At 42.4% G+C, this 25,755-nt stretch overlaps 2 protein-coding genes across 4 annotated transcripts in view; both read left to right on the top strand.

Annotated features, from left to right (window-relative positions):
* Positions 1 to 747: 747 nt before the first annotated feature.
* On the top strand, positions 748 to 11,719 carry zgc:158398 (TMEM219 domain-containing protein). 2 transcript variants are annotated; one of them, XM_029716868.1, is made up of 7 exons: positions 748 to 1,198; positions 1,319 to 1,481; positions 3,484 to 3,748; positions 3,915 to 4,023; positions 4,201 to 4,351; positions 11,006 to 11,041; positions 11,290 to 11,719. In XM_029716868.1, exons 1-7 carry the CDS (start codon positions 1,182 to 1,184, stop codon positions 11,308 to 11,310), a joined length of 762 nt encoding a protein of 253 aa, XP_029572728.1. In that variant the 5' UTR covers positions 748 to 1,181; the 3' UTR covers positions 11,311 to 11,719. The 2 variants fall into 2 exon arrangements, with proteins under 2 accessions (XP_029572728.1, XP_029572727.1); XM_029716867.1 differs by having other exon boundaries at positions 11,006 to 11,146; positions 11,290 to 11,592.
* Positions 11,720 to 14,135: 2,416 nt separating this feature from the next.
* Positions 14,136 to 25,755, top strand: part of LOC115164416 (ATPase MORC2A) — a 28,938-nt gene continuing 17,318 nt past the window's right edge. Inside the window, exons 1-3 of one of the 2 annotated variants that reach the window (XM_029716865.1) lie at positions 14,136 to 14,246; positions 16,817 to 16,965; positions 25,538 to 25,591. In XM_029716865.1, the coding sequence (XP_029572725.1) occupies positions 16,898 to 16,965; positions 25,538 to 25,591 (122 nt within the window). In that variant the 5' untranslated portion in view covers positions 14,136 to 14,246; positions 16,817 to 16,897. Of the gene's footprint in view, positions 14,247 to 14,771; positions 14,931 to 16,816; positions 16,966 to 25,537; positions 25,592 to 25,755 lie in introns of those variants that run through there. The other variant, XM_029716864.1, reaches the window with a different exon arrangement.

Genomic DNA, 25,755 nt, shown 5'->3' with positions numbered 1-25,755 from the left:
CCCGTGTCGCAAGGATCTGTACACAATTCCTGGAAGCTGAAAATGTCCCAGTTCTTCCATGACCTGCATACTCACCAGACATGTCACCCATTGAGCATGTTTGGGATGCTCTGGATCGACTTGTATGACAGCATGTTCCAGTTCCTGACAATATCCAGTAAATTTCGCACAGCCATTGGAGAGGAGTGGGACAACATACCACAGGCCACAATCAACAGCCTGATCAACTCGATGTGAAGAAGATGTGTCGCGCTGCATGAGGAAAATGGTGGTCACACCAGATACTGACTGGTTTTCTGATCCACGCACCTACCTTTTTTTAAGGTATCCGTGACCAATAGATGCATATCTGTATTCCCAGTCATCTGAAATCCATAGATTAGGGCCTAATGAATGTATTTCAATTGACTGATTTCCTTACATGAACTAGAATTCAGTAAAATCTTTGAAATTGTTGCATGTTGCGTTTATATTTTTGTTCAGTGTATATATCTGCCTGAATTACCTCTTATCCCTCCACGTCGACTTGGTACTGGTACCCCGTGTATATAGCCAAGTCATTGTTATTGCTTTTATGTGTTGTACTTTTCTATTTCTTTCCCCACCCCCCTCTCTGCATTGTTGGGAAGTGCCCGTAAATACACATTTCACTGTTAATCTTAACCTGTTTGTTTACGAAGCATGTGAAGAATAAAATGTGCGGGTTTTTATTTTGAAGGATTCTTCATTACCATACAAATTGACGTCATTGTTTGTGCTGCCTGCAGAATACTAGTTTGTCTTTCAAAACAATATGGTCCAAATTCTCAGACATAGGTTAGAAATGTAACGAACTAACTTGCTTTGTTTGTACTAGCTAGTCTTCTCATGTAAACTGCATACTTTAGATGTAGCTAGCTTAGAAAAATCATGATTTAGTTTGCATTAAACAAAGCTGCTTGCTAGCTGATTAACTTTCTACCGATCCGGTTTAACTATAGTAGCGAGTTGTAGATTGTACGAAACTGTATGGCTAGCTATGCGCTTGGCTTTTGCTATTAAGAAAAGCAACGACAGCTACAAAAGTTGTACTTTGACTGGTAAATTCCGTTGTCTTGACATGGCAAGCAACGCGAGGTAGCATTGCAGAGAACGGCTCGACGTTGGACTAAACCTACGTCACCCCTGTGGACCTGTCTGTGATGATCCCACAAGCCAGGTAACGTATGTTGTTGCTAAATCGTTTTGTGGCGAATGCAATGCGTTTATGGAATGTTTGCCTGAATCCTGGATTGTCGTCAGTTTTTTTAATATCAGCAATCTGTTGTGTGTGTTACAGGTGTGTGATGGGCTCCTGGCAGCCAGTTGCTAATCTAAGGGACTATGTTTCCCAGCATCCTCCTGGGGTCACCTTCTTCCTCTGTGTGCTGACCCTTGCCCTCACCTTCCTAAGTCTCGGGTCATACACGCACACACACCGCCTGCCCAATCCAGACACGCAGGTACAACATACATTACACACACAGTTTGGGCTTGGTGATAAGGCCAAAATATCATATGATATTTTTCACATTTGACGGTATTTTATGTTTTTGAATAATAAAAGTGATAAATATTCACGACCCTATAGTGGTAATACATTAATTATAAGTGTTTTCAATGGGGCATTCACCATTCTGTTTGATTTATACATTTCCTGCACTTTTGTTATCATTTCCACACTGTGTCAAGTAGTGCTAAATAGCGCTGTATGATAGATATGGGCCAAAAATCTAGGCCTAGAGCAGTTTATTGGTGAACTGTTGATATTATGGAAATTATTATTGTAGTTCAACAGTTACAATATAGTGGGCAGCATTTTGAATACATTGCTGTTTGAAATGACTAAAGGAATAAGCCGGGGAGTCATTATTTTGACAGGGTCGGAACCAAATTGATTGTCAGTGTTTTCTAGGGGACACAATACGATGTAACAGTACATGTGTATTCTCCATAGAGAATGATAGAGGCCATTTTAGCATGGGCAGCGCCGTTGAGGGCTTCCACCATTTTAAAGTAGTCAACTGGATGGGGATTCCTAAGGGTTGTAGCCTCAAAGGTGCTGCCCATGCTGTCGCAGACTAATGGTACAGATATAAAGGACTCATCTGTATCTATCTCTATGGTATTCACTTCATGTAGTTAGCTAATATATTCATGCTTTGCCTATTCCTCGCTGATTTAGAAGATACCGTTGCACAAACAACATATTGATCTAGGCCTACCCCAGCACTGGTATCAGGCTGTATATTAGGAAGCTATGTTTGCCCTGACTGATTACATTTAGCCATAGAGAATGATAGAGGCCTCTAGTGGCGAAAAGGCCATGTTAGCATGGGCTGCACCATTGAGGGCTTCCACCATTTTAATGTAGTCAACTGGGTGGGACCTCCGACTTCATGTCCAACCGGGTCATCAGGAGGAATTTGCCAATCGTGAAGAAGAAAATGTACTACTTCAAAATGGAGATTTCTTCAATGGCACTGTCACAAATACAATGATGAGTCCTCTCTCTTTGTATTTAGCTAGCGATTAACATTAGTGGCTAACATGATTTGTTTTAGCCACAACTTGCTAAGAAAAGAAAGCTGTTTGTAGACATTAAGATACACAAACAAATAGTGTAATTATAGAAAGCAGCATCATTGTCACCCAACATCTTGTTGCGTCTGACCATGCAGACTGCAAAGTGAAGTGCTCGTGACTCCATGGTCGAGCAACAACTGCTCTCCTTGAGTGACAGTGGGCAGGGCTTGGTGTGGGAAGCGAGAGAGACAACTTGCAAGTAGCAAACGGAGTAAACTATAAAAACACACATTACACGCGTCAGAGTTGCGTATCACATTTAAGAAACTAAACATTGAAATGCTGTTTTAAAAGGTAAAGTAAAAACCCAAACTGGTCCATGCATCAATACCGGTCTATAGTAAAATACTATGGTATACTGCCCAGCCCTACACATTACACACAATGCCTGCCCAAGTGCCCAACTCTAACACTACAGTTATGCCACACTCACCGCTTGCCCAACCTTGACAAACCACAGATACAACACACACACCAATAGGCGAAGAACAAAATTCATGGTAACTTATACCATTATGCCGGAGGTTGGGGAACTGCCCCTTTACCTTGTTGTTCCTATACTTTTGTCCATACAGTAGAGCAGGCCTGGGCAATTCCAGTCCTCGGGGGCCTGATAGGTGTCACAATTTTCCCCCATCCCTAGCAACCACAGCTGATTTAAAGGAATTGCATTCTAAACTGAAGATCATGATTAGTTGATTATTGGAGTCAGTTGTGTTAGCTGGGGCAAAAGTGTGACACTGCTAGGTGTTGCAGAGCACATCTTTTGGATTTTGGCCCAATGCATCCTGGACATGCAGGCCAAAAATTCCTTAAGGGATAGATGAGTGCAGACCACTAGATGTACAGAGAAATGGAAATGCATATTTTCTTTCAAAGGACTGGAACCACTTCCTGTCGTCGTTGGCCAACCTCCAGTTGTGTGCGAGAGCCAATGGTACAGCAATGGAGACGGTTTCCTCTCCTCCATTTGCGAAAGAGGAGGTATGTGGAACAGTATTGCTGAACTCCACCCAGAGCCCACCATCCATCACAAAGTTGTCCCTTTGGGTGCCACTGGCTGTGATGGACAGCTCAGACATCCAATCCCTGAGTGACCTCTGCCTCCATGGAACGTTATTGGCCAGTCAGCTGGGACTCACAGGTCAGTTTTTGTCCTCGATAGTCAAATGGTGCACATTTCATGTTATGCTTAATTGGTTTTATATGATGAAACCATGCTTAATAATACATAAATGAGAATTATGTGCCATGGTGAAATAACTATACAGTAGCAGCAGTAAAAGTTGAAATTGTCTCTGTCTCCTCAGGTAACGAGGCTGTAAACGTGACACTGATGTTCTCCTCTCCATCTGTGGGGGGCAACTCGCACGCCTGCCTTAGCGTCAGCGCACCTACACACATCCTACCTCCGGCCCTGTGAGACACACACACACACACACACACACACACACACACACACACACACACACACATACCTAGTCTTCCATATACTGGTTCATTCACCTGTTGCATACAGCTCTGCCTTATCTCCTCTGGAGTGTCTCTGCGTAAAGTCTAGTGTCTTCTGTAACGTGTGTGTGTATGTATGTCCAGGCTGCCACCTATGTGCCCTGCCAATGAAGGGACATCCTCTCCTGTCAGAGCGATTGCAATGGAGATAAGCAGCCAGGAGCCCTCAGCGTCACAGTCTTGCTACAGTCTACAGTACACACCTGATCCTACACTCACCGCCATGCTATCACAGGTACACATACACACGACCCCACACTCACAGCCATGCTCTAAAATTTCAGTTGAGTCACAACCTACACACCGCCATGCTAACAGGTCAGGGATTCTTGAAAGTCGGGACAATCTTTGTCCGACAGGGAAATTTCATTTTAATAGTTGAAAAAATGTAGCTCATTTGATCTTAAAAAATACATTTAGGGGAATTTTATTATGGAAAGATTCGTTTTTGTAATTTTCCACATATTTTAACAGAGAAATTATCACATGTAGTTTCTTGCAATAGCCACCTCTGACTTTTTTTTCTCTCAAAACTGTGATTCCTATCAAATTTGTCAGGAGTTATGGTCAACTCCATCAGATTTATCTAAAATCATAAATTAATCCAAAATGACCAGGGTCAGCTGTACCATGAGAACCGATTCATCTCCGGATGTTATTATCATTTATTTTGTAGTCCTTTTTATTTTTTTACCCCTTTTTCTCCCCAATTTCGTGGTATCCAATTGTCCCATCGCTGTAACTCCCGTACGGACTCAGGAGAGGCAAAGGTCGAGAACCGTGCGTCCTCCAAAACACAACTCAGCCAAGCTGCACTGCTTCTTGACACAATGCCCGCTTAACCCGGAAGCCAGCCGCACCAATGTGTCGGAGGAAACACCGTGCATTGCGCCCGGCCCGCCACAGGAGTCGCTAGTGAGCGATGGGACAAGGACATCCCTGCCGGCCAAACCCTCCCCTAACCCGGATGACGCTGGGCCAATTGTGCGCCGCCCAATGGGTCTCCTGGTCGCGGCCGGCTGCGACAGAGCCTGGACTCGAACCAGGATCTCCAGTGGCACAGCTAGCACTGCGAGGCAGTGCCTTAGACCACTGCACCACTCGGGAGGCAGTGCCTTAGACCACTGCACCACTCGGGAGGCATTTTCATCTCCTGATTAACTGTAGTGCAACAAGACCACCCATGGGCTGAAAAGTTCTGTACTTTTGATAGGTTTGCACAGCTATTTTCAGGTCTCTCCAGAGATGTTTGATCGGGTTTAAGTCCAGGCTCTGGCTAGGCCACTCAAGGACATTCAAAGACTTGTCCAGAAGCCACTCCTGCGTTGTCTTGGCTGTGTGCTTAGGGTTGTTGTCCTGTTGGAAGGTGAACCTTCACCCCAGTTTGAGATCCTGAGCGCTCTGGAGCAGATTTTCATCAAGGATCTCTCTGTACTTTGCTCTGTTCATCTTTCTCTCGACCCTGACTAGGTCCTGCCGCAGAAAAACATCCCCACAACATGATGCTGCCACCACCATGCATCACCATAGGGATGGTGCCAGGTTTCCTCCAGACATGACACTTGGCATTCAGGGAATCTTGTTTCTCATGGTCTGAGAGTCTTTAGGTGCCTTTAGGCAAACTCCAAGCAGGCTGTCGTGCCTTTTACTGAGAAGTAGCTTCCGTCTGGCCACTCTACCATAAAGGCCTGATTAGTGGAGTGCCGTAGAGATGGAAGTTTCTCCCATCTCCACAGAGGAACTCTAGAGCTCCGTTAGAGTGACCATCGGGTTCTTGGTCACCTCCCTGACCAAGGCCCTTCTCCCCTGATTGCTCAGTTTGGCCGGGCGGTCAGTTCTAGGAAGAGCCTAGGTGGTTCCCAAACTTCTTCCATTTAAGAATGATGGAGGCCCTGTGTTCTTGGGGACCTTCAATGCTGCAGACATTTTTTTAGTACCCTTCCCCAGATCTGTGCCTCAACACAATCCTGTCTCGGAGCTCTACGGACAATTCCTTCAACCTCATGGCTTGGTTTTTGCTCTGACGTGCACTGTCAACTGTGGGACCTTATATAGACAGGTGTGTGCCTTTCCAAATCATGTCCAATCACTTTAATGTACCACAGGTGGACTCCAACCAAGTTGTAGAAACATCTCAAGGATGATCAATGGAAACAGGTTGCACCTGAGCTCAACTTCAAGTCTCATAGCAAAGGGTCTGAATACTTATGTAAATAAGGTATCGGTTTTGAATTTTTTATACATTTGCTAAATTGTCTAAACTGTTTTTGCTTCGTCATTATGGGATATTGTGTGTAGATTGATGGAAATGTTTTATTTAATCAATTTTAGAATGTCTGTAACGTAACAAAATGTGTAAAAAGTTCAGGGGTCTGAACTTTATTTGAATTAGGGTTCAGAGTCAAAGCAACTTAGGAAAAACTAAATTGCTACTTTGAATAGCACTTGAATAATGAAGAAAATAAGCAATTTTGTCAGATTTGTCTAACGTCAACTAGGCCTGAAAGACCTGATAGGATAGTCATATTTCGTTGGGAATTGTCAAATTTAATAATTTTCCATATTTTACTAATGTTTGTAGGTAACTTTAAGACAAAAATATCGGTCTTGAGTTTCTGTTGTCAACTCTGTCAGTGGCTTGTGAGCTCCGTCACTGATTGCTAACCCCCTTAAGAGGAAGAAATGTGTTCATTGTCCTGCGATATGCTTAAACTATTGAAGTGCTTGCTGTGCTTGACATAATGTTTGCTTTATAAATCTTGTTTTATGTTCTGAATCTAGAAAAACATGCTAAAATGCTAACGAAATTAGCCCTGGAGCTATGATATATGCAATGATATAAAACAAAACAACGTTTGGAGATATGTATTATATATTGAACAAAAATATAAACCCAACATGCAACAATTTGGAAGATTTTACTGAGTTACAGTTCATACGATGGTAAGAAAAAGTATGTGAACCCTTTGGAAATACCTGGATTTCTGCATAAATTGGTCATACAATTTGATCTGATCTTCATCTAGGTCACAACAATAGACAAACACAGTCTGCTTAAACTAATAACACAAACAATTATACGTTTTCATGTCTTTATTGAACACACTGTGTAAACAGTCACAGTGCAGGGTGGAAAAAATATGTGAATCCTTGGATTTAATAACTGGTTGACCCTCCTTTTGCAGCAATAACCTCAACCAAAAGTTTTCTGTAGTTGCAGATCAGACCTGCACAAAGGTCAGGAGGAATTTTGGACCATTCCTCTTTACAAAACTGTTTCAGTTCAGCAATGTTCTTGGGATGTCTGGTGTGAACTGCTTTCTTGAGGTCATGTCACAGCATCTCAATCGGGTTGAGTTCAGGACTCTGACTGGGCCACTCCAGAAGGCGTATTTTCTTCTGTTGAAGCCATTCTGTTGTTGATTTACTACAGTGTTTTGGGTCATTGTCCTGTAGCATCACCCAACTTCTGTTGAGCTTCATTTGGCGTACAGATAGCCTAACATTCTCCTGCAAAATGTCTTGATAAACTTGGGAATTTTTCCGTCGACGATAGCAAGCTGTCTAGGCCCTGAGGCAGCAAAGCAGCCCCAAACCATGATGCTCCCTCCACCATACTTTACAGTTGGGATGAGGTTTTGATGTTGGTGTGCTGTGCCTTTTTTTTTCTCCACACATAGTGTTGTGTGTTCCTTCCAAACAACTCAACTGTAGTTTCATCTGTCCACAGAATATTTTGCCAGTAGTGCTGTGGAACATCCAGGTGCTCTTTTGCAAACTTCAGATGTGCAGCCATGTTTTTTTTAGGACAGCAGTAGCTTCTTCCGTGGCATCCTCCCATGTACACCATTCTTTAGTGTCTTGCGTATCGTAGACTCGTCAACAGAGATGTTAGCATGTTCCAGAGATTTCTGTAAGTCTTTAGCTGACACTCTAGGATTCTTCTTAACCTCATTGAGCATTCTGCGCTGTGCTCTTGCAGTCATCTTTGACTTACAGTCACTCCTAGGGAGAGTAGCAACAGTGCTGAACTTTCTCCATTTATAGACAATTTGTCTTACTGTGGACGGATGAACATCAAGGCTTTTAGAGATATTTTTATAACCCTTTCCAGCTTTATGCAAGTCAACAATTCTTCATTTTAGGTCTTCTGATATCTCTTTTGTTCGAGGAATGGTTAACATCAGCTGCGTACCCCTCTAGCACCAGGATCAGTGCACTCTCAAGTGTTGTTTTTTGCCATCATTGTAAGCCTGCCACACACACTATACGATACATTTATTAAACATAAGAATGAGTGAGTTTTTGTCACAACCCGGCTCGTGGAAAGTGACAAAGAGCTCTTATAGGACCAGGGCACAAATAATAATAAACAATAATTTTGCTCTTTATTTAACCATCGTACATATTAAACCTTATTTGTTCATCAAAAATTGTGAATAACTCACCACAGGTTAATGAGAAGGGTGTGCTTGAAAGGATGCACATATCTCTGCAATGTTGGGTTGTATTGGAGAGAGTCTCAGTCTTAAATCATTTTCCACACAGTCTGTGCCTGTATTTAGTTTTCATGCTCATGAGAGCTGAGAATCCACTCTCTCATAGGTACGTGGTTGCAAAGGGCATCAGTGTCTTAACAGTGTGATTTGCCAAGGCAGGATACTCTGAGTGTAGCCCAACCCAGAAATCTGGCAGTGGCTTCTGATTTAAATACAATTTTCACAGAACCGCTTGTTGCAATTTCGATGAGGCTCGTTTGTTCAGATATCGGTAAGTAGACTGGAGGCAGGGCATGAAAGGTATAACGAATCCAGTTCTTTGTGTCATCCGTTTTGGAAAAGTACCTGCATAATTGAGCACCCAACTCACTCAGGTGCTTCGTTGTATCACATTTGACATTGTCCGTAAGCTTGTTCATTTGCACACAAAAAATCATAGTGATGGAAAGACCTGTGTGTTGTCCTTGTTAATGCAGACAGAGAAGAGCTCCAACTTCTTAATCATTGCCTCAATTTTGTCCCGCACATTGAATATAGTTGCGGAGAGTCCCTGTAATCCTAGATTCAGATCATTCAGGTGAGAAAAAACATCACCCAGATAGGCCAGTCGTGTGAGAAACTCGCCATCATGCAATCGGTCAGATAAGTGGAAATTATGGTCAGTAAAGAAAACTTTAAGCTTGTCTCTCAATAAAAAAAAAGTGTCAATACTTTGCCCTTTGATAACCAGCACACTTCTGTCTGTTGTAAAAGCGTTACATGGTCGCTGCCCATAGTGCAGAAAATACACGAGAGTTCAGGGGCCTTGCTTTAACAAAGTTAGCCATTTTCACTGTAGTGTCCAAAACGTCTTTCAAGCTGTCAGGCACTCCTTTGGCAGCCAAGCATTACCTCCACTATGTCTCCCAGTCATGGCTTTTGCACCATCAGTACAGATACCAACACGAGCAGCAGCTACTTTAGGCTACATACGGACCGCTAGTGGAATTCCCGCGAGAGAGTAACGGTTAATGTGATTGGATGTTAATTATTTGACTAGGCTACCTGTATTTGACATTGTGTTGTTATTTCGCTGAACACTAGATGGTTTACTTTTATTTGGCAGTGAAACGAGGCTACTCAGGCGAGGAAAAAAAAAACTCACCCAAATGTATTGCCCCGTTGGAAATTATAAATGGACTGTTTGAAAAGGGGATGAGAAAAGAAATGTAAATCACATTTTTATTTGGCGTACCCCCGACGGCATTGAGCGTACCCCAGTTTGAGAATGGCTGGCCTAGGGGTTCATCCAACCTACACTGTTACTGTTTAAATAATGTATTCAATATAGACAAGAAAAATACAATAATTTGTTTAAACACACTGTTTGTCTTTTGTTGTGACTTAGATGAAGATCAGATCAAATTTGATGAAATTTATGCAGAAGTCCAGGTAATTCCAAAGGGTTCACATACTTTTTCTTGCCACTGTATAAGGAAATCAGTCAATTGAAATAAATAAATTAGGCCCTAATCTATGGATTTCACATGACTGGGCAGGGGTGCAGCTATGGGTGGGCATATGGTGCATTCGGAAAGTATTCAGACCCCTGGACTTCTTCCACATTTTGTCACGGTACAGCCTTATTGTAAAATGTATTTAATTGTTTCCCCCCCTCGATATACACACACAATACCCCATAATGACAAACCAAAAAACTGGTTTTTAGAAATGTTTGCAAATGTATAACATTTTAAAAAACTACCTTATTTACAGAAGTAGTCAGACCCGAAATTAGCTCAGGTGCATCCTGTTTCCAATAATCATCCTTGATGTTTCTACAACTTGATTGGAGTCCACCTGTGGTAAATTCAATTGATTGGACATGATTTGGAAAGGCACACACCTGTCTATATAAGGTCCCACAGTTGACAGTGCATGTCAGAGAAAAAACTAAGCCATGAGGTCGAAGGAATTGTTCAGAAAACCCAGACAGGATTGTGTCGACGCACAGATCTGGGGAAGGGTACCAACAAAATGTCTGCGGCATTGAAGGTCCCCAAGAACACAGTGGCCTTCGTCATTCTTAAATGGAAGAAGTTAGGAATCACTAAGACTCTTTCTAGAGCTGGCCGCCTGGCCAAATTGAGCAATCGGGGAAGAAGGGCCTTGGTCAGGGAGGTGACCGAGAACCCAATGGTCACTCTGACAGAGCTCCAGAATTCCTCTGTGGAGATGGGAGAACCTTTGTTCTATAAAAATGTATATTTCGAATGTTAATATTAAGAAAAATATTTGAAAAAAAGTTGCTGGTTCCGTCTTTCAATAATCCCTGAGATACAAACACATGCTGTCAAAGGTACACACACACACTGCCCTAGGTCAGTCCCTAAACTTGTGTAACTCTGCAGGAGGAGCTGGGCCTGGCGAGTAGGCATCTGATCCAGGTGAGTGTGTGTCTACTGGGGGTGTGTGTGCTGCTCTGCTTCTCCGCCAGTCTCACACACTCACACGTACGGCGTTACCACAGCAACGGCCTGGAACTGCAAAGGGTTAGGTTTCTGATCTTTCTGATTAATATAACTAATATACAGTTAGTGGGTTGAAGTATTTACAGATCTGCAATCTAAGTGGCATGTTGTTTATGTGAGTGTTGTTTAACTCAAGACGTTATCACTGCTTTCCCCCGTGACAGGAGCCACTGATTGACTCCTGAACCAATCTCCACCACACCATGCAGCTAGTACCCAGTAGAGAAGGAAGAAAGAGGGAGGATGGTTCGAATAAAGGACTCTTTCTGAGAGAGTGCTGCTTCTGCTGTTGGGATCAGAGTTTGATGGAGCATCTCATTTCAAACTGCTTAGCTGCTGTTGTTGATCTCAAACCATGCTCTGTCCACAAACATTGCCCTCTGGTCGACGTTTGATGTTCTACCCTGTCATGTTATGACTGCAGGGCGAATGGGCACGTTATTAAATATTTACATTTTATTTAAACACGTTGCCACATCCTAAGGTGGTTTTATTCTGCTCAGGCCTCTTGGCACTACCATCCATCTGAGCCGCCTGCAGATGTTCATCCCAGTCCAGCTCCTCTCTCTGGAGCGTCCTCCCCACCACTGTCAAGAAAAGTTGGAGTCACTGCCCATCTTCTGCAGCAGGCTGAAAAACCATCTCTTCATACTGCACCTTGATTCCAGTACTGTCTTCTCCATCTTATCACTTCTACAAAGTTCACTTGTGGTGCAAACTTGTATTGAATCTTGCACAGTTTATTAGTTTAATAAATTACAGCACTTTTTGTACATAGTCCCCCCATTTTAGGGGACCAGAAGTATTGGGACAAATTCACTTGTGTACTAAAGGGGTCAAGTTTAGTATTTGGTCCCAAATTCCTAGCATGCAATGATTACATCAAGCTTGTTATTTTATGTCCAATAGAAAATAATGGTAAATCATGTATTGCCACTTATTGTAACTAAGAATAGAATACGTTTCTAAACATTTCTACATTAATGTGGATGCTACCATGATTATGGATAGTCTTGAATGAATCGTGAATATCATACCCCCCACAAAAAAAAGCTAACCTCCCTTGTTATTGTAATGGTGAGAGGTTAGCATGTCTTGGGGGTATGATATTTTGTGCGCAAAATAATCTGAAACGCAACAAAAACTGCAAATGCATCCAACAGGTTTCTAGAGTCACAAGCTTGATATAATCATTGCGTGCTAGGAATATGGGACCAAATACTAAACTTTTGACTACTTTAATACACATATACAGTAAGTGAATTTGACCCAATACTTTTGGTCCCCTAAAATGGGACTATGCACAAAAAGTGCTGTAATTTTCAAACGGTTCACCTGATATGGATTAGAATACCCTCAAATTAAAGCTGACAGTCTGCACTTTAACCTCATAGTCATTGTATCATTTCAATTCCAAACTGCTTGAGTACAGAGCCAAAACAAATAATTCACTGCCCCAATACCTTTGGAGCTCACTGTAGATGCAGATCTATCACAAAATGGTTGGTTTATGTCAATGGAAGACTGGAAGATGTAGGATTCCATCATACAGACACCATGACCTTAATGGGTCTGTAGTACTGGACTGAGACCCTGCCAACCTGATCATATTGTTGACCATGTGGCTATTGATCCATGGATGGGATCCCAGCAGTAGAGGTGAACCATTATTTTCACCCTAGCTCTTCAAGGTTAGTCACATAGGGGCCGATTCAGACTTAGGGAAGGAATGCCTTTTTTACACATTTTGATTTATGCACTTCAGTATTTGGTATTCAGACTTACCTCATGCACGGTTTGTGGTTGTAGCTCTCTTGCGTGCACTGCATAAATATAATTCAATCCCAGAAAACACCCACTGGGTTGCCAATCAACTTGATCAGTTAAATATATAATTCTGTTAATTTATCTAAAGCAGTCTCTTTAATTTGGACCTGTTTAATTTCAATTTGATTAGCACAACAGAATAATCTATGGAGAATGCTTTCAGAATGGAGATAAATGAAATATAGCCATTCAAATGTATGGATATTTATTTCCTTTTCAGAACCCATGCTTAGATTTAAAAACACTGATATTTCACAATGTATGTTTAGGGAAGTTTTCATCAGCCCTGAGCTACTTTGGGGGGCCTTTACGCATTGACAGTCAATACTAGTGGCTAATATTTAACATGACAGAAATAGTAGGAAACAGAGAAAGTCGGGGCATATAATTAAAACATTTGAGAGTGCCCAAAGGTTAAATTTGGTGCGACTGTCATTGTGCAATACTTTACATCGTCATCACATGCTCTAGGCTGCAGTTCCCATTTGGTTACATCTCCAAGTTTAATCACTGCAAGGTAAAAGGCCATACAATAAAAAAACAATGCACAATGGCACAGCATTTTATTCTTCGCTGTGGGAAAGGGGTGGAAATGCTTGTCATGTTGATATGCTTTTTGCATATTAAACATTCTAGTTTTGAATACTGAGAATGCATCATGCATTCACCTTAATAAACTAAACATTTTTTGCATACTCAAACTGCCTACTATTTAGGGCGCAGGTATGGGTATTTGGACATGCCCAGTATGTTTTTCCACTTGGAACCGACAGGTTCGCTTGACCTTATTCAAGGTTTTCTGGTGTGGGAATTAAATCAAGGTCAGAATACGGAATATCTTTTGACAACTCTATTTCTGTAATCTCCACCCCAAACGAATACCTGGCTGGCACATGCGTTTCCCCATGCTTAAGTTCAATGTCAGTATACAGTAGGGAGAAAAGTGCATTTTAGTGCGAGTGACTCAGGTCTGAATTCCCCCTACAATCAAGGAAGGTTGGAATGAAGTGTTGGGGAGTTGACAATTTACATTTTCCAGTAGCTAAACTATCCTAGTAGCCTACTTAAAATAGACAGATATGGGTGTAGTACTCACCTAAATAAAGTACAAGCATGCATGGGTCAACTAACTATTGCATAAAACAAGAAGACACTGGCAGCCATTTCAGAATTTGACATTCAACATGGCTGTCAAGTAGTGACCAGCAACACACACTGACAAAACACACAGCTAAATCTAGGTCCTAAATGAACAAGCAAAAGGATTCAAACAACGGAATATTCTGGAAACAAGGTACAAACCTGTTCCATTAGCAAAACCTAATGGGTATTCTTTACTGGTGTGTAAACCGTCAACTAACTAGCAGTTAGCAGGCGACTAACATTGCTAATTCAACAAACTTACCATGGGGGTAATAGAGCAAAGTCGAACTGCATGTCCAAAACAAAGATAAACGTTTAGTTTTGGCTAATAAGAGTTAAACTAGAGCTAGCCTAGGCTGAGTTTGAGAAGACAGAGATACTTCGGGAAATTAGTATTAACGGGCTTTCAGCATTAGCGTGTGCTGGGCTTCATTGCGCATATTACAATAATAAGAAACAAAACTTTAACAGGCAAAAGGCTCACATTAAAATATTGATTACATGACGTCAATGTCTTTAAATATCGTTATTATATGTGCTTATTTCTTGAATCGAGACGTTCTACTTCCTGATCATTTACGTGGCACGAAGATTGACAAATTACAGTAATGTAAATAAATGACGTGTTTCTATTGGTGTTCAGATGAACGGTAGAGGCGGGCGTACCTTTCGGACCGTCCTCTCCTCTGTGCGCAGTACTGTGAGGGAGGGGAGAAAGGATGAGGTTTTCGCGGCCTGTAGAGTTGGTTGTTTTCAGAAATGTAACGTAGTTATCGCTTCGACGGATGTTTTACACGGACCTAAAGTCAATTTGAAGCTGCTGGCGCTCTAAACGGTTTGCATATTGGATAAATATACATGCTAATGTGCTCTTTACAGGTGTTTACTAACTAACTAGCTAGCTAACGTTTACATAGGGAGGGTAGCTACCAGAAATTGTGGGTGTGAGAGCCAATATAGGTTGCTAGTTAACTTGCTCAGTAGACTAACCATTTGTTAAAGCATGACTGGACATTGCAACTGGACAATAACCTCGTCTCTTTACTCAGCCATACTCGATAATAAAAATTACGTCAAGATTTAGCCTAGAAGAGTCTTATGGAATGATCCAGATAAACAGCACTAACAGGCCTCCCACGTGAGTGTTCTGTTCTCGGCGGGCCAGTTTGAAAGTGGAGTGTTACCTGGCGCGTGGTCTATAGAGAAATTAGCAATGGCATCTTTTTCTAGGCAAAAGCTCCGCCTTGGTTCGTTGGACAAAGCCTACGGGAAAATGAATGGAGTTTTTGTGCGGCTTTTTGATCAACGCCCAAAATAAGGTCTGTGGCAAACGAAGGCTTAGGAGATATTTTATGTTTTGTGCTATAAGATCTTAATCAACTAACAATTATTTTATTTTTTTGTAAACATTTTTGTGAATTTTGAAGAAGCACTTATGTAATCAGAAAAAGCACAAATGTTTCATAATTCATAAAGGTCATGTTAACTGACTGATATTATCTCGTAGAACAAAACGTATACGATCTAAGCCTGTAACGTCGGACCTTATTTTGGGCGTTTATTTCTTTCCCCATTCATTTTCCCCATAGGTATGGCTGAACGAACTCGTTTGTGTTTTTTAGGACTACAAGCTGGCAAGCTCTAAACAGGACAGGAGCAGAGAGAGTGGGGGGTTGTTTGTGTGATAGAGACTGTGATCGTGCTAAGTAATAACACGTCTTTACCTCTAGAAAAAGCAATCAAATCCAGTCATGAATTGACAGAGGTTGCCAATCACCACAGGATTTATTTCCAAGTTTGAATAGGCATACTTTTCAACAGGACATATTCCCTCTGATCAAATCAAACTTTATTTGTCACATGCGCTGAGTACAAGTGTAGACCTTACCGTGAAATGCTTACTTACAAGCCCTTAACCAACAGTGCAGTTCAAGAAGAGTTAAGAAAATATTTACCAAATAACTAAAGTAAAAAGTAACACAATAACATAACAATAACGAGGCTATATACAGGAGGTACCGGTACAAAGTTAGTGTGCTGGGGTACAGGTTAGTGGAGGTAATTTGTACATGTAGGTAGGGGTGAAGTGACTATGTATAGATAATAAACAGCGAGTAGTAGCAGCAGTGTACAAAACAAATGGAGGGGTGGGGGGTTTCAATGTAATAGTCTGGTGGCTGTTTGATTAATGATGAAGTATCAGATATCTAGAGGCTTTTCCTCCAGTGGTATTTGTTCTAGGAAATTCCATTGTAATGGAATTACGCTGACACTCATTCACTTTAAGATGTATAGTATACCAAACTAAAACCATTGATTTCAAAGGACTACTTTTAACAATTTCCACTGAACGTTTTATAAAAACAAATTTACAGGAAGAAGTGTGCAGATACATTTAGTAACAAAAACTGATACTAAAACTAAGGGAGATTTGACCAAACTTTGCATCTGCCCAGTTTTTCAAGTATGTTTTTATTTTTTTTATTTTACTGTGTTCAAAGTAGTCATTGTGCATAGGGTTGTATGAAATCAATGTTTTTTGTTTGGCATACATTTTAAAGTGTAAAAAGTATCCACGTAATTCCGTTACTGTGGAATAGCCCTTTGATCTTTATGATAGCTCATTATATTCCAGGCTCTTGTTATTTCACACATTCATAATATCCTTGACGCCATGCATACGTTTGACCAGTGGAGCTGACTGCTGCTGTGAATCTGTAGGTGCATGAAGCTCTTGAAAAGGCACACTGGACTGAGAGGAAGTCAGAAAGAAGACCAGGAAGTAGCTTTTAACGAGTGGCGATGGCCTATTCTAACTACAGCACCCTGAACAGGGCTCAGCTCACCTTCGAGTATCTGCACACCAACTCGTAAGTACCTTCTGTGGTGTATATATATATATATATATCTCACAGCTACACACACCACACTATCATTAATACTACACACATCACATGGAGGTCACAAATTACAAAAGACACATGAAAGTATTATTTGACGTTTTTCCAATGTGGACATTGTAAAGAGGAGAGGAATGTCATTGTGGACGTCAAGTGAAAGTGATTTACAGACTGGCCACACTATGGAGCAGGACATTGCATTCCTTGGACGCTGACAGTCAACAACATGAGGGACTAAAATTGTGCCTTTTTTAAAATCTCACAAGATGGTTGAATAGACTACATAAAAAGGAACGGTTATGCTAAAAGGTCTTTTTACGGCAAAATATTGCTGCATCATACGGTTGAAAGACCTTCCTGAGCAAAACGCGGAGTAGTAAAAAGTTGGAAATGGCTGCTAATGATGCCTACATAACCAAGTCATTGATGGATACAGCTGATACATGACAGCTGTCCAGGGTGTCTGAACTTTTGCTTTCTCCCTGAAAACACTATATAAACAACTACTGTTTGACCGCTAAGGGCTCAGTGAAGGCCAGTGGTATAAGTAATTTATGGACAGGAGCAATGCACTTTGGGCTAAGGCCAAGATGAGCGAGACTAACACCATCAAACAGCACACCATAAATAGCTGATGCAACTTGTAGATCAACGCTCTCCCCTTAATTAAGATGTGAAGATATTTCACCGGGGGGGGGCTTCAACATATAAAGCCCTGTTTACATAAAATGGGCATTAATTCATCAAATTGGATATGAGTCTAAGCACAGCCCGACTATGTAGAACTCATGAAATCACAGGAGACCAACTACATGATGCTTGATGATGATGCAGCCAACGTGAGAATTTTAACACCCCCGCACACACACACATACTGTACTTCTTTATGCAGAGTGCTGTTGAAATCTGGCCACATGTAAATAATGCCACATTCATGGGTTGCCATAGCAAGGAATACCATCCCCACAGGGGCATTTTTATGTTCTCACATTTGGAGAGGATAGAGATCATAACAGGTATAATAAGGTATTCTAAAAATAAGGTTAAAACTATTAGCTTCCTAAAGCCTCTTATACCTGCTGCCCGAGGTTAATACTTAATGCACTCCACCCTCTCCTGTGGCATTTCCTTTCAAACAACAAAAGGAAAGGATAATGTGTTGCCTTTACTGGGATGAATGAATGGAACAGCTAAAGAGGAAAAAGGTTACAAACTGCATTCAAACCTGGATCGACCATGTTGGCCCACTGTGCCAAAGCCTTGGCATTCTTTCTGGGAGCTAGCATGTGTGTTCAGGTCTCAAGCAAAGTTACTTAGTTCACCAGAACACCTCTGCTACACATTGCCTGACGACTCAAACTGAAATCAAATCAAATGTATTTATATAGCCCTTCGTACATCAGCTGAAATCTCAAAGTGCTGTACAGAAACCCAGCCTAAAACCCCAAACAGCAAGCAATGCATGTGAAAGAAGCACGGTGGCTGGGAAAAACTCCCTAGGAAAAACTCCTGAGAAAGGCCAAAAACCTAGGAAGAAACCTAGAGAGGAACCAGGCTATGAGGGGTGGCCAGTCCTCTTCTGGCTGTGCCGGGTGGATATTATAACAGAACATGGTCAAGATGTTAAAATGTTCGTAAATGACCAGCATGGTCAAATAATAATAATCATAGTAATTGTCGAGGGTGCAACAAGCACGTCCGGTGAACAGGTCAGGGTTCCGTAGCCGCAGGCAGAACAGTTGAAACTGGAGCAGCAGCATGGCCAGGTGGACTGGGGACAGCAAGGAGTCATCATGCCAGGTAGTCCTGAGGCATGGTCCTAGGGCTCAGGTCCTCCGAGAGAAAGAAAGAAAGAGAGAAAGAGAGAATTAGAGAGAGCATATTTACATTCACACAGGACACCGGATAAGACAAGAGAATACTCCAGATGTAACAGACTGACCCTAGCCCCCCGACACATAAACTACTGCAGCATAAATACTGGAGGCTGAGACAGGAGGGATCAGAAGACACTGTGGCCCCATCCGATGATACCCCCGGACAGGGCCAAACAGGCAGGATATAACCCCACCCACTTTGCCAAAGCACAGCCCCCACACCACTAGAGGGATATCTACAACCACCAACTTACCGTCCGAAGACAAGGCCGAGTATAGCCCACAAAGATCTCCGCCACGGCACAACCCAAGGGGGGGCGCCAACCCAGACAGGAAGACCACGTCAGTGGCTCAACCTACTCAAGTGACGCACCCCTCCCATGGACGGCATGGAAGAACACCAGTAAGTCAGTGACTCAGCCCCTGTAAAAGGGTTAGAGGCAGAGAATCCCAGTGGGAAGAGGGGAACCGACAAGGCAGAGACAGCAAGGGCGGTTCGTTGCTCCAGCCTTTCCGTTCACCTTCACACTCCTGGGCCAGACTATACTTAATCATAGGACCTACTGAAGAGATAAGTCTTCAGTAAAGACTTAAAGGTTGAGACTGAGTCTGCGTCTCTCACATGGGTAGGCAGACCATTCCATAAAAATGGAGCTCTATAGGAGAAAGCCCTACCTCCAGCCGTTTGCTTAGAAATTCTAGGGACAATTAGGAGGCCTGCGTCTTGTGACCGTAGCGTACGTGTAGGTATGTACGGCAGGACCAAATCGGAAAGATAGGTAGGAGCAAGCCCATGTAATGCTTTGTAGGTTAGCAGTAAAACCTTGAAATCAGCCCTTGCCTTAACAGGAAGCCAGTGTAGGGAGGCTAGCACTGGAGTAATATGATCAAATTTTTTGGTTCTAGTCAGGATTCTAGCAGCCGTATTTAGCACTAACTGAAGTTTGTTTAGTGCTTTATCCGGGTAGCCGGAAAGTAGAGCATTGCAGTAGTCGAGCCTAGAAGTAACAAAAGCATGGATTCATTTTTCTGCATCATTTTTGGACAAAGTTTCTGATTTTTGCAATGTTACGTAGATGGAAAAAAGCTGTCCTTGAAGCAGTCTTGATATGTTCTTCAAAAGAGAGATCAGGGTCCAGAGTAACGCCGAGGTCCTTCACAGTTTTATTTGAGACGACTGTACAACCATCCAGATTAATTGTCAGATTCAACAGAAGATCTCTTTGTTTCTTGGGACCTAGGACAAGCATCTCTGTTTTGTCCGAGTTTAAAAGTAGAAAATTTGCAGCCATCCACTTCCTTATGTCTGAAACACAGGCTTCTAGCGAGGGCAATTTTGGGGCTTCACCATGTTTCATTGAAATGTACAGCTGTGTGTCGTCCGCATAGCAGTGAAATTTAACATTATGTTTTCGAATGACATCCCCAAGAGGTAAAATATATAGTGAAAACAATAGTGGTCCTAGAACGGAACCTTGAGGAACACCGAAATTTACAATTGATTTGTCAGAGGACGAACCATTCACAGAGACAAACTGATATCTTTCCGACAGATAAGATCTAAACCAGGCCAGAACTTGTCCATGTAGACCAATTTGGGTTTCCAATCTCTCCAAAAGAATGTGGTGATCGATGGTATCAAAAGCGGCACTAAGATCTAGGAGCATGAGGACAGATGCAGAGCCTCGGTCTGACGTCATTAAAAGGTCATTTACCACCTTCACAAGTGCAGTCTCAGTGCTATGATGGGGTCTAAAACCAGACTGAAGCGTTTCGTATACATTGTTTGTCTTCAGGAAGGCAGTGAGTTGCTGCGCAACAACTTTTTCAAAATTTTTTGAGAGGAATGGAAGATTCGATATAGGCCGATAGAATTCTTCCACTGCTCTATGTTCGCTATATATTTCAGTCTGACACTGCCGTCTTTGAAGTAGTTTGTGGTAATCTCAAAATGGGGGGTGTTGTACAAAACAAAGTCATCAGCGATTGGATCATTTCAAACCAGTCAGAGTATCAAAGCCAATGACACGTTTTCAAAATGCCGCCTTACCCCCGGGTTCTAGCTCTGGCCTAACCCATCGGTTTCTGGGACCAATCAGAACGGTTAGAATATGTTTACATTCTAGAAATCGTCTGAGAAGTACTCGGATCTAGACTCATTGTGGAGAAGGCGCTAATGTCTGTGGGCGTGGCATAGTGTTTGACCAGAGCAAGGAGTTGGTGTAGCCAGGCAATGCTACACGATTACATAAATATGAAATACTCCAGTAGAGAATCTGAAATACAAACTCACTGGGCCATGGCCTCATCAGACCTGCTCTTACTTGGGGCCAAGGTGAGGCTGCTGGGGACTTTTTCCCAGCCTTTACATAACAATGGCTAACTGTGAATATGGGTTAAGGACATGCTTCGGTACTTTTGAGACTAGTATTTATTTTAAACCTCCCGCTTTGGGCTGGATGTGTCAATGTGTAGTTCATACATGCATAATTACTTTCTTACCTCAATTAGCCATGAAATCCCTAGTTTGAAAGCGATTGTTTTCTGGAAGCTGTGCTGCGCCATTTCCCCCAGTGGAGGCTGGTGGGAGGAGCTACAGTGCCTTCAGAAAGTTTTCACACCCCTTTTTCCACATTTTGTTACAGAATGAATTTAAAATTGATCACATTTAGATTTTGTGTCACTGATCTACACACAATACCCCATAATTTTAAAGTGTAATTATGTTTTTAGAAATGAAAAAGTGAAAGGGGAGTGAAGGGAGCCTGTACGGTGAAGGGAGCCTGTACAGAATAAAATATTCCAAAACATGCATCCAGTTTGCAATAAGGCACTAAAGTAATACTGCAAAAAAAAATATTTTGGTCCTGAATACAAAGCATTATGTTTGGGGCAAACACAACACATCACTGAGTACCACTCTTCATATTTTCAAGCATGGTGGTGGCTGCATCATGTTATGGGTATGCTTGTCATCGGCAAGGACAAGGGTGTTTTTTTTATTAGGAGAAAAAGAAATAGAGCTAAGCACAGTTAAGCAAAGTCCTAGAATAACTTGCTTCAGACACTGGGAAACAAATCCACCTTTCAGCAGGACAATAACCTAAGACAGAAGGCCAAATATACACTAGAGTTACTTACCAAGACGGCATTGAATGTTCCAGAGTAGCCTAGTTACAGTTTTGACTTAAATCGGCTTGAAGATCTATGGCAAGACTTGAAAATGGCTGTCTAGCAATGATCAATAACCAACTTGAGAGCTTGTAGAATTTTTTTTAAAGAATAATGGGCAAATATTGTACAATCCAGGTTTGCAAAGCTCTTACCCAGAAAGACTCAAAGCTGTAATCGCTGCAAAATGTGATTATAGTGTATTGACTTTTTATTCATGGGAAATACTATGTACATTTTTCTTTCACTTTGAGATTAGAGTATTTGTTTGTAGATCGTTGACCCAAAAATTTATGAAATCCATTTTAACCCCACTTTGTAACAACAAAATTTAGAAAGTCGAGGGGTGTGCATACTTTCTGAAGGCACTGTATAGGACAGGCTTATTGTAATGGCTGAATGTAATTATTTGAACAGAGTCAAACGTGGTTTCCATATGTTTGATACCATTCCATTTATTCCATTGTAGACAGTACAATGAGCCCATCCTCCTCCTATAGCTCCTCCCACCAGCCTCCTCTGCTTTCCCGCCCACGTGGGCCAGCCGTCTAGCAATTTCAGTTCCAGCCAATGAGATTCAGCCCCTCGCCATTTGAGTGACAGCTGGCAAGAATCACACACAGCAGAGCGAGAGAGCAAGCATTGACGTGGTGCACATAAACTCAGCAAAAAAATGTACTTTCCTTTTTCAGGACCCTGTCTTTCAAAGATAATTCGTAAAAATATAAATAACTTCACAGATCTTCATTGTAAAGGGTTTAAACACTGTTTCCCATGCTTGTTCAATGAACCATAAACAATTAATGAACATGCACCTGTGGAACGGTCATTAAGACACTAACAGCTTACAGACGGTAGGCAATTAAGGTCACAGTTATGAAAACTTAGGACACTAAAGAGGCCTTTCTACTGACTCTGAAAAACACCAAAAGATGCCCAGGGTCCCTGCTCATCTGTGTGAACGTGCCTTAGGCATGCTGCAAGGAGGCATGAGGACAGCAGATGTGGCCAGGGCAATAAATTGCAATGTCCGTACTGTGAGACGCCTAAGACAGCGCTACAGGGAGACAGGATGGACAGCTGCTCGTCCTCGCAGTGGCAGACCACGTGTAACAACACCTGCACAGGATCGGTACATCCGAACATCACACCTGCAGGACAGGTACAGGATGGCAACAACATCTGCCGAGTTACACCAGGAACGCACAATCCCTCCATCAGTGCTCAGACTTTCCTCAATAGGCTGAGAGAGGCTGGACTGAGGGCTTATAGGCCTGTTGTAAGGCAGGTCCTCACCAGACATCACCGGCAACAACGTTGCCTATGGGCATAAACCCACTGTCGCTGGACCAGACAGGACTGGCAAAAAGTGCTCTTCATTGTCGAGTCGCGGTTTTGTCTAACCAGGGGTGATGGTCGGATTCGCGTTTATCGTCGAAGGAATGAGCGTTACACCGAGGCCTATACTCTGGTGCGGGATCGATTTGGAGGTGAAGTGTCCGTCACGGTCTGGGGCGATATGTCACAGCATCATCGGACTGAGCTTGTTGTCATTACAGGCAATGTCAACGCTGTGCGTTACAGGGAAGACATCCTCCCCCTCATATGGTATACAGCCATACTGCTTGTTCTGTGCATGATTTCCTGCAAGACATGAATGTCTGTGTTCTGCCATGGCCAGCGAAGAGCCTGGATCTCAATCCCATTGAGCGTGTCTGGGACCTGTTGGATCGGATTTCATTACCCCCAGAAATGTCTGGGAACTTGCAGGTTCCTTGGTGGAAGAGTAGGGTAACATCTCACAGCAAGAATTGGCAAATCTGGTGCAGTCCATGAGGAGGAGATGTACTGCAGTACTTAATGCAGCTGGTGGCCACACCAGATACTGACTGCTACTTTGGATTTTTTAGCTCGTCTGGTAGCTCTCGTCACTGGGCAGCTCGCAGCTGGGTTTCCCTCTAGTCCATAATAGTTTTCAAACACTGCCACATCCGACGAGCATCAGAGCCAGTGTAGTAGGATTCAATTTTAATCCTGTATTGACGCTTTGCCTGTTTGATGGTTCGTCTGAGGGCGTAGCTGAATTTCTTTTAAGCGTCCTGATTAGTGTCCCACTCTTTGAAAGCGGCAGCTCTAGCCTTTAGCTCAATGCGGATGTTGCCAGTAATCCATGGCTTCTGGTTGGGATATGTACGTATGGTGACTGGGGCTGACGTTGTTGATATACTTATTGATGAAGCTGATGACTGAGGTTGTTTGCTCCTCAATGCCAGGTTTCCTCCAGACGTGATGCTTGGTATTCAGGCCAAAGAGTTGAGTCATGGTTTCATCAGACCGGTTCCAAACTTCTTCCATTTTAAGAATGATGGAGGCCACTGTGTTCTTGCGGACCTTCAATGCTACAGAAATGTTTTGGTAGCCTTCCCAAGATCTGTGCCTCGACACAATCCTGTCTCGGAGCTCTACGGACAATTCCTTAAACCTCATTGCTTGGTTTTTGCTCTTACATGCACTGTCAACTGTGGGAGCTTATATAGACAGGTGTGTGCCTTTCCAATTCATGTCCAATCATTTTAATATACCGCAGGTGGACTCCAAGTTGTAGAAACATCTAAAGGATGATCAATGGAAACAGGATGCACCTGTGCCCAATTTCGAATCTCATAGCAAAGGGTCTGAATACTTATGTAAATAAGTTATTTCTGTTGATAAATTAGCAAACATTTCTAAAAACCTGTTTTCGCTTTGTCGTTATGGGGTATTGTGTGTAGATTGAGGAAACATATATTTAATCAATTTTAGAATAAGGCTGTAACGCATTCCAATATGTGGAAAAAGTCAAGGGGTCTGAATACTTTCTGAATTCACTGCATGCCTTCAATGTCACCCTGGGTGACGGAAACGCACTTTCTAAAAAAATAACAATAAATCACTTTAACATAATCACTGGAGACACTCGGGTGCTGCTATGAAAAAGGTCCATTACTTAGTAGTATCGACTGTCAGGCCAGATGAGAATTTGTCCCAAGGCATGCAATTGGCCTAGCGTCGTCCGGGTTTGGCCGGGGTTGGCCGTCACTGTAAAATAAGAATTTGTTCTTAACTGACTTGCCTAGTTAAATAAAGGTTGCTAAAAAATAATCTGCCTCATTCAGGTGCTTCAAACCTGCATGTATTCGACTAGCTAGGGCTGGTTGACTCCAGTATCACATAGTGTCCCACCTAAAATCTACACCAGGTTCCATTCTGCCCCATTACCCCAGCTGTCAACTTTCACCAATGAGTCAGCCACACCCCACAACTCCCATTATGTTACCCAACCCTGGCCTGATGATAGCACAGGGCCCAACCCCTACCCACATTGAACGCACTGATGTTTACACTGACGTGAAATTGTACTCGCTGGCACACTCCTGACCTCAGCAAAGTGTTTTGGAAATGTAACTTCTTAAGCACCAGAACTGTAGTTTGATTGGTTGGATGTTTGTTTCCAGAACGACACATGAGTTCCTGTTTGGAGCTCTGGCTGAGCTGGTGGACAACTCCAGGTACCAACAATGCACTTATCTCTGTTCTTACTCACAATTCTTTGTTCTTCTATCTCTACCCATCCAAAATGTTTGTATGTGGGACATCATGCCTAAGTGTTAGTAAATCACAATTGCAGCAAAACAATACTGAACTGATTCAGGATTAAACTGGTGGGAAATGT

This window comes from Salmo trutta, chromosome 27 (assembly GCF_901001165.1).
Source record: "Salmo trutta chromosome 27, fSalTru1.1, whole genome shotgun sequence".
Taxonomy (NCBI): Eukaryota; Metazoa; Chordata; class Actinopteri; order Salmoniformes; family Salmonidae; genus Salmo; species Salmo trutta.
The sequence above is the reverse complement of the archived record's forward strand: the minus strand, read 5'-3'. Positions and strand labels throughout refer to the sequence as shown.

Excerpts from the sequence above, each read along its gene's own strand:
- zgc:158398 (XM_029716867.1), top strand. Across the intron at positions 4,352-11,005 it reads TCACCGCCATGCTATCACAG|GAGGAGCTGGGCCTGGCGAG; the intron begins GTACACATACAC and ends GTAACTCTGCAG. Across the intron at positions 11,147-11,289 it reads ACGGCCTGGAACTGCAAAGG|GAGCCACTGATTGACTCCTG; the intron begins GTTAGGTTTCTG and ends CCCCCGTGACAG.